Source organism: Protopterus annectens, chromosome 8.part0 (genome assembly GCF_019279795.1).
Source record: "Protopterus annectens isolate FY-2018-M chromosome 8.part0, PAN1.0, whole genome shotgun sequence".
Taxonomy (NCBI): Eukaryota; Metazoa; Chordata; order Ceratodontiformes; family Protopteridae; genus Protopterus; species Protopterus annectens.
The window spans coordinates 1,336,955,367-1,336,965,206 of record NC_056741.1 but is presented as its reverse complement, the minus strand read 5'-3'; the positions used below and the strand labels follow the sequence as shown (position 1 = coordinate 1,336,965,206).

Below are 9,840 nucleotides of genomic sequence, written 5' to 3'. Positions count from 1 at the left end.
ATGGATATTTGCAATATACAGGGTTTGCACACTGCATTTGGATGTCCCGGTTCCGCATATAGCATCCTATGTGTACGTGCCGGTTACGTTCCTGTTCATGTGTATAGCACATTATTATTCATATGTTTGTGTGTGTTTGGTATGCAATTTGGACAGTCAGGTTTCTTTACGGTTGTTATATGGCCACAACTGCCAAGCTGTGTACTACCACTACCACTGTGGGACTGCAGGTGACCCTGCCCATGGGGCTAGACGTGTGTATTGGCGGCGTGCTGACATGATGCGCTTCACTTCCACTGGGTATAACTACTTACAGTGCAATACATTATGGACACACGATTTTAAATATCATTTGTTCCATGGATGGAAACTCATTGTGTTGCGTGCATTTCTGTTTGGGTCTCCATTTTGTGTGGCCGGGAACAGTCTTGGATGCTTTGCATAAGTTTCATTATCCACGGACACTGATAGGTGCGATTACTATTGCAGGCAGACTATAATATTCAGCAGTTTAGGTTGCTCATCGACAGCCGACATCGACACGCCTCCGGGCGCAGCTTAGTAACACCCCATGCACTCGCGCACATGTCCTATGCAGCGATTACTATTGCAGGCAGACTATAATATTCAGCAGTTTAGGTTGCTCATAGACAGCCGACATCGACACGCCTCCGGGCGCAGCTTAGTAACACCCCATGCACTCGCGCACATGTCCTATGCACGTGGATGTGGTGGCAGCGCACCTTCATTAATATGCATATGGTGCTACTACACCATATATATGCCGCATGGCCGGCGCAGGCCTTACACCGAGCTTCATGAATCCGGGGGTGTATGTATGAATAAATAAATATATATAAATATAAATATATATAAATATAAATAAATATATAAATATATATATATATATATATATATATATATATATATATATATATATAAATGTATATATATATATATATATAAATATTTAAAAACATATATATAAATATATATAAAAAATATATATAAAATATATATATATATATATATATATATATATATATATAAATATATATATATATATATATATATATATATAAATATAAATATAAATATATATAAATATATATATATAAATATAAATATAAATATATAGAATATAAATTTATCCATCCATATGTGGGGTGGGGACATGCCATGCATTTGTTTTTTTCTCTCTCATTACAACGGTTACCTGTGGTACAGTGCACTGCTTTATCACACTTCTAGTCAGTCACAGAACACTTGTCAGTTTCATTATGAAGGCAAGCTCTGAAAATACAATAGAAAAAGTACATCTAAAAATAAGTGGACACAATTTTAAGTGGACTCGCCTCAGGTTATTTTCTGAGAACAATAAATGCTTTTGCTAATACTTACAAGGAAAGCTAGCTTCATGGAAATGTATAATTGGTTTTGGACAGTTATAATCCTTTAATGTGATTTCCCTGCTTCGTCGATATTGTTCAACTTCTTGCTGTAATTAGATAAGACAACAGATTTAATATATTTGAAAACTGAGAAATTTAGGATATGTAGGACAATGTCTACCCTAGAAGACTGTTCACTTAGGGATACATGCATAATGGTTAAGGTATTTACAAACCTTACAAATACTATTACTGGTGCCTACTAGTGACCTCGGAGCTATGCCAGGCTAAAATCAATTCACTCTTCTTTGTAATGGTCACTATGACCATTTTCCAGGAATGTTCCTTCTCCAGGGGAGAAAATGTAAAGTTTAGTGTTCAATCACAAGGCCACAGGTTGATTAGGTTAGCAGCAATGCTATAACTGAAGTGTTCAACAAATTCCACCAGCAGTTCCCAAGCATCCTTAGGGTGATCACTGCTGCTAGAAAAAAGTAAGCCACCCTTCCACCATAATCTCCTTCCTTTGTAACACCTCCAGCACCCAGACTGCTAGGCAAGGCTAGGTCACCAGTAGTGCATGTCAAAGCCCTACACTCCTACACCAAGATGGTGGTAATCTTCAAATTATGCACCTGTATACAAAAATACATGCACAAAAATTCTATGAGTGGAAACCACTGCATCACGTACCACAGTCAACCTAGATACATCAGGGTGCTCCTGGTAAAAGTTCTTCTCAAACAGAGGCAGTTCATGCAAGTTCCATTTTTTCTTCACTAGTTTTTCTCCGGGATTCCCAAACCTTTTCCTTGCTGGCTGTCCATTAAACCTGAAACAGAGCCATTTTCCATTATTAAATTAATGTAAATTTATAAGACTATCTTTCTGACAATAAGCGGCAAGAAACAAACAGTGGCAAACTTCCAGGTAATGTGTTTTATACGGATACCTGTAATCTACGTTCTCCCACTTTAGGATCTCATTCTTCAGATTACATGCCTTCCATCAAATGATAAATGGGTAAGAAAGCAAATAAATGCATAGCTCATTAGAGCAGATTTGTTAATTGCAGTGCAGGTGAGCACATGCAATTCTCTGAAACATTGGTACCAAGGGGGTAAGCAATGTGTATTTTTAATTCAGATTCAGATCTTTTTAACTGAAAAGATTGAAGCGTGCAATACTATGAACCATGCACTAGCAACAATTTAAGTTATACAAATACTCGTTTGTGTACACAAAATAATGCACTTGTGCATAAAGCTTTAATACAGCTAACCCAACAACCAGTAACATGCACATCCAGATCCAATAACCAAGACTAAAAGATTAAATGAGCTCCTCCTTGCCCTACCCTGCCCCCCCCCCAACACATACTATACCCCTGTACCTCCAGCAACTCTCCTCACAGATTGCCAAACCAAACTTTAGTCTGTTTTTTCATATGCCTTCATTTAAAGCAGGTCTGGACTAGAAGACTTGAACAAACGAGATTTGAAGGATGTTAAACAAGGATGCAAATACTAGAACTGCTACAATGCTGCATTTTTATACTAGTTCTTTAGAAAAAAAATAATCGTTTTAAGATAATGGCTACCATATTTCTATTTCATTCAAATGCCCTTCTCATAATCTGAGCTCATTTCTTTCCTTGGAATGGATAAAACTGTTATATACCAAATTATCCATCACAGTACACTCCATTTTCACAATCTTCTCCATGTACTTGCTTTAGAAGTAGATTATACTCTGCACCCCCAAAAATGTTAAAACGGCTACATTACAGTCAATGAAACAGCTCTGTGTTAGTATCCATTTCAGACATTACTTGTACATAGAGATAAAAAAAATCTAGCAAAGCTTGTAAATGTATACCTACTTACTATGAAAGATTTCACAGTACATTCACAGATGTGCTATAAAAATCTAGCTGAGAAAAAATTGTTTATTCATTAACAAGTACAGCCAGATTTCCACAATTTATGCTAAGGGTCCACCCTGCCCAGCCTTCTATGCTGCCCCACCAGTTATCCATTTGCCCTTCTCCAAGCCAGTACACTGTCACTCACACACACAAACAGCAATCCATGGTTGTCTGTGATTTCAAGACTACGCTCCATTACAGCAGTTTACCTCCTCTTGGCTTTTACCAAGTGTTTGCACTGCAGTAAGCCCATACACAAGACACTTATCTACACACAGTGGCAGTGTTACTGTGACAAGCCCTATTCCACATGGTTACAGCTAGTGCCCACAGACTTGTCCAGTCACTGCAAATGTTTCACAAAGCACAGCTTAATTACAGATTTGCACTTCTACTGGGGTCACATTTCACACACTGGTTTTGATTTTCTTTACTATTAAAATGCAACCACAGGAAAAGGCAACTGCCAGTACACAGAAAGCAAGCAAGCATACATTCTCCAAGTCCCCACGCAAACCTAGAGGACATCAGCTGCACGTCAGTCGCTTGGACCAAGTTTAAGTGGTGTCAACCTACTGCTCCACAGCTTTGCCAGGCCCTAAACCAATAAGTTAGTTACTCATAACACACACTTATGCTGAATTCTGGAGCTCGCTGTTTGCTACTCTGGTATTGCTAGTTTAAACTTCAGCAACCTAAACCATTCACAAAACATCTACCAAACATCTAAACATACCTAAAGTAAGCAATCTCACAAACTTGTCCATAATCTAAGCTGCCCACAAGTAGAAACATTAGATATTACTCTGTGTCCTTGCCAGCTGTGGTCAGCTACACATTACTCCATTTTTTTTATCTTGTTCATGTTGAGTCACTTGCAATCTTGGGCACAGGTAACCTAGACATCCACTTGAGGCCCCCCTTGCAATGCAAATTGTGAAACAAAAAAGTCACAAAAGAAAAGAAACATGCAGTTCTAATAACAGACGTTTTCCATATGCAAGAAAGATTTATAAAGACTGGTTAGAAGAAGGCTATTGTGCAGCAGTTAGTACAGTTATTTAACACTTGGCTAGCCAGTTTAATTCCCTGCTGTGGTACCTTCTGTTTACATTTTTAACGTGCTCTATGTCTGTATGTTTCCACCTTTACTTTCCCCAAATCCAAAAGATACATTTTGATAATTTGAAGAATTTCTAGTCTTGTCTAGGAGTGAGTGTCATGTGGAGGTGTGTGTACACCCCATACTGGACTAATGTAAAATGCAGTAGTGGATCCATGGCCTAGGTTTTCTGCTTGGTGCGACAGTCTTACTCCCCCTCCCCATGACTTTGAACAGGACTATGCATATATTGAAAAGTACATGAATAAATGACGAACAAAATGCATTACTGAAAAAGCTGAGAACACTAATGCGATCAGTTGACTTAGGACTGAAACTGAACAGATGTGATTGTGTCTACACTCTTCGGATAAAAATACTAAGTTGCCTACTGATCAAAATGTTGAAAAGTACAAACTACATCTATAGTCGGCCTTGGGCAAGAGAGACCTAGACGGACACCTTGTTATCATTTGGTCAGGGCACTTCTTCCAAGTTCTCTCTTTCTGCCCTCCCACCACCTTTAATAAATGTTGCCCTGGCAGTTCAAAGCACAGGTACAGGGAAAGTGCTTCACAATTTCCAAGCTTTCTGCTTAGTCCCACCTACAATAAAACCTCAAACCATCCGGGCACTGATTCATTGCCTAGATTGTAGTGGTTAGGACTGATCACAAAACCCAGAAACTCTGAAGAGAGCAATAGCCATAACAGCATCAACTCAGTAGTGTGAGGGTCTGAAAAATAATGGCATGACCACAATGTTGTCTACCACAAAATGGTGCGGTTCATAGAAAGTTTTTATTCCAGCAGAAAAGTTAGTTACTTGTACCAGTCAAGTGTCCCAGTTTTTGCCTCATTTTTGGTCAGCTCCTAATAAAAACTTGGGATTTTCAGGTAAGTCTTAAGTAATTTGGAACACTTCAATGTGTGGCTACTCTGTATACAACATTAAAAAATGATAGCAATGTAATGCATTTATCACATCCTGACAGTGTTTGAAGTGTAGACAAAAATGATTACAATTGCTGGGTGGAAGTATGGACCGCCTGTGAATGAAAGTGATCCCCCACCCTCTCTTGCGCAGTTTGAGCATAAAATCTAGCTTTTCAGTACTAGGGTACATTTGGGTAATGTACCAATAGTTTGATAACTGTGCATTTGTACTAAGCTGATGCAAGTATATTTTTGCATTTGCTCTAAACTGTGTCAGTGATATTTAACACTTGTATGTTGTATTTATTTAGTTGAATTTATCAGTTTTTCAGTTCACACTTCTGTCCATTTGGTACTGTACTGCTCTTAGGCTGTTTTAACAGTATTCTGCAAAAGATGTTCTGAGTCTGCCAAAATACTTCTAAGTTCTGCAAAGTTTGTGCGTATTGTACACATTTCTCAGGGTTAGTGGACTTATTCCCATGGATTCCTGACCATGCAGGAATTCTCTCTGTTCTAAAGCATTTGTTACCACACTTGAGCTCAAAGCAATTTTGAGGGTTCTTTTGCACCCTGGTAGGAGCTCAAAGCAATTTTGAGGGTTCTTTTGCACCCTGGTAGGAGCAGAGTGCCAAACTGTACCTATCCATGGTGGGAACTGGTTGATAGCTTAGTGTATTTTTATCTGATTGGCCTGAGGGCTTAACTTAAAAAAAAAAGAAATCATCCTGCTGGTATAAAACACTCACGTTTGCTCATCATGCAATCTTGGTTCCCCGTACCTGCATATAAGCAAACCTCTCCAGTTTAAAATCCTCTATAGAAAAATGCTCTCCCTAGTCTCCCACTATTCACAACTGCCAGTTTGTGCAGAGTGGTACCACTGCAGGTCATCTAGCAGTATGCTACTAAACACTCACTTTTCCTTTAAGTGACTCTCCCTTACTCGTTCCCAGCATAGGCTAGATTCAGACCTGTTGAATCTAGATTGTTTGGTATCACCAGCCATCTTACATTGAGGGCCTCCCTGCACCCCTGTGGCTTAAGTGTGTAGCTCAGGACCCATATGAGTTTGGGAATGCTGGAGAAAGGCTCAGTTTGGGGCTTTCCCATTGGTAGTGTGTTAAAACGGTTTAAATTTGCCTGTATACAAGCCTCGTGTTTGCACTCACTTTACTGGAGCTGCTCAACATTTGGAAACTTTAGCCAGAAGTCTAGAGTGCATCTGCACCAAAATCAAAGGCGCCCACTGAAAAAATAAATAAAAAAGTACATTTTAAGACAGTACTGCACTTTAACTGCCTTTAAATTGCATTACTGCTTCATTTTTACTGCTTGTGACAAAGTCCAGCTAGCTCGGTTCCTTTCCAAATACCACATTCAGGAAAATCCTGCCACAACACACTGGCAATTTCCCCATCATTTCTCCTGCCAGCTTGTTTGATATGGACATCTTCAGAAAATGTAGCAATTGCCTCATGTACACAGACAGCCATTTACTCTGAAAGCCAACACCCAATGCAAGAGATGCAAATACATGTGGCATTGGAGTCAATTCTCTTGCATAAAAACGCAAACAGGTCAGCACACATGCTTCAACTCTCACACAAAATAAGGTCACAACACAAGCCCACATAGGCGGAGGTACTCACTAAAAGCCTACCAAAATAACAGAGACCGCCCAAACGCACACAACCCACACTCACCACTAAGCAAAAAAGAAACCACTACACATAACCTATACATACACCTCTCGGCAAATAAGCCCTCCCAAGGCAAACACACCAATTGTCTTGATCATAGGCTACTCCATAGTGAGACACAAAGATATCACCCTCACCAGACTGGACAAAGGAGGTCACTGTCAGCTGCCTATCAAATCAGATGCCAGGTTCCAACAAATCATACATTAACTTAGTCACTCAACAGCAAGTACTGTTATGACAGTCACAGTCTAAGTTAAGAGTGAATGACTTGAGACGTACCTCTCTGGACTAAGACAGACACGATAAACTCAGATTGATTGTCCCAGACAGGTATGTCCCTAGTCCTAAGCATTATCCTACCCTCACCCAGGATGAGAGCACAATATAAAGAAAAAATGACAGATTTAAACTGGCTCAGCTTCTGGTCTCAGTTGGGGGGGCAGTATGTTAGTCTGGGAGGATATGATAGACTGACCTCACTGCTTTGCTGGAGATGGTCTGCACCAGTCCCCCCTAGGCTTTTGAATACTGGCAAATGGAGGTAAAACCCAAGGGCCAATCAAGAAAGCTCTCATGGACTACCCCGAGGGCAAAGTAGCTTCTGCATTTTTTGTTCATGGGTGATGCAAAGAGGTCACAGCAAGGCTGGCCCCAGCGACGTAAAATCTCAGTTCCAGGAAACAGATATGCAGGTTGGCCTCTAGCAAGGATGAAGTGCCTTGGACTGTTCTTCCCAGACAATACCCTACCCCCCCCCACCCCATCTGGGAGGCATCTGTGGTCACAATGGCATTGGGTTGAGGAGGAATAAAGGGACTGCCCAAAAGAACTTCCTTGGATTCCATCCACCAGGGTAAGTTCTTCTTGCAGCAACTGGTGATAACAATTGGATACATCATTGGATACATTAGGATAGATCACTGGGAAACCAAGAGCCACTGAAACAACCTCATGTGAAATTTCACTAGAAGAACCAAGGTAATGGTTGCTGCCATGGACCATAAATTTTGGAGGTCTAAAAGAGCAGGAACTATGTCTCTGGAGAGAATTGTTTGTACTTGAGAATTTATCTTCAAGTCTATGAAGGGAAGCTACACAAGAGACTGCATTCAGACGGGCTCCTATGAACTCTAGGTCTCGAGTGGGAGTCAGATGGGATTTTCTTGATTCAATGCAATACCCAGACTTGTGAACAGGTGCAGAATGAAGTTTGAGGCTTGCAGCAGTAGATGGCTGGTGGGAGCAGTGATGAGCCAGTCAACTGGCTAAGAAAACATTCAGAATCCCTGCAGTCTCAAGTGAGCTGCAACTGCTGCCATGCACTTGGTTAACACCCTGGGGGCTGTGGTGAGACCAAATGGCAGCACTGTGAACTGGAAAAGACTGGCTCCTAGCCTAAAGTGGAGAAATGTTCTTGAGCATTTGTCCATTTTTTTATGAGGTAATATGCATCTTCAAGGTCTACAGACACATAAAATTGTTTTCCTCTAGAAAAGTAAAGTATAGACTGAACAGTGACCATCTGGAATTTTGTTTGCTGAACAAACGTTCAGAAGGCTGAGATCCAAAATTGGTCTCAAGTCCCCCATCTTTTTTGGCACCAAAAAGAAAACCCAGATCCTATCTGATCCGTCAGGATTACTTGGATAACTCGTCTAGCAGCTTTTGAATTTCTACAGCTGCTTGGCCCCTCTGAGTGGGTGGCACACTGAATGGGATATAGTAACTTCTAGAAATATTCTGCACCCAAGTATCAGAAGTTATTTGCTGCCAGACTGTAGAGTGCAGAGAAAATCTTCCCCGGTCTGCTTACAGAGGTAAGCAATTGGGCTTCCTTTCAGGAGCGGTGGTAGGGTTGTCCAGAGAGACTCTGGAGCACTGATTTTGCCAGCCACCTCTTCTGCAGGGTTGGCATCTTTTAGAGATACCCCTCTGCCTCGAGGGCAGCCACTGCCATGTGCTTCCTGAAAAGGCCCTTGCGACTTTTTGAACCACATTTGTCTGCTCTTCTGAGCCCTAGAGTAGGACCATTGTGGGGCAGAAAAAAATGCCCACTGCAGATGGTGTCTTTCGTTCCTTCTCGCACCTGGCTAGAGTTTTTGACTTTGTGGCCTAACAGGATCCGTCAAAGGGCACATTAACAAAGGATGACTTAAATGGCTTCGCAAACACACAAGTGCATCCAGGGATGATGCATTGCGGCAATGCCTGAACCCGCTGCCCTAGTCATCCCTTCAGCTGCATGTGCAATGAGCCTCATGGACGAGTCAGAAATGGACTTTAGGTTGGCTAGCTGAGAAGTGAGAAAACTTTATCCTGCATCTCTTCAGACAGCTCCTGCTAAAGTATCTGAACTCCTTGATCAGATTCCTCTGGTGCCTAGTGAAGTATGGCATGAAATTCAAAGACCTTAGGACGAAGGTCAATGAAGAGTACAACAGCTTTCCAAATCTGTCCATAATCCTAGAGACTTAAGAGGGGATGGACAGTGGGACTCTGCAGGAAGTTCCTTTTTGGTGACCACCACCACCATAGCATCCACTGCCAAGCCTTTGGCCCAATGCTGCTGGTCTACAGGGGCAGACAGAATTTTGTCTGGTCTCCAGGGAATCGGCTCTATGGAGTCAGGAGCCTTACATGCCCACTGCTCAATTTAGTAAGGTCAGTGAGAGGGGCCATCCAAGAAGTAGATGGGCAAGCACCAAAAGCTTGCCAAGTACACACATTCCTCGGAGGTCAGGTCTTTCAGCTGACAGTTACCCCCCTGTTTGAGGATCCC

At 41.3% G+C, this 9,840-nt stretch overlaps 1 protein-coding gene across 1 annotated transcript in view; it reads right to left on the bottom strand.

Annotated features, from left to right (window-relative positions):
* LOC122808477 (probable ATP-dependent RNA helicase DDX5) overlaps window positions 1–9,840 on the bottom strand; it is a 710,554-nt gene that overhangs the window by 540,732 nt on the left and 159,982 nt on the right. The window contains exons 3-4 of the mRNA XM_044079433.1: window positions 2,085–2,223; window positions 1,402–1,498 (exon numbers count right to left, since the gene is read on the bottom strand). Of these exons, the coding sequence (XP_043935368.1) occupies window positions 1,402–1,498; window positions 2,085–2,223 (236 nt within the window). The remainder of the gene's footprint in view (window positions 1–1,401; window positions 1,499–2,084; window positions 2,224–9,840) is intronic.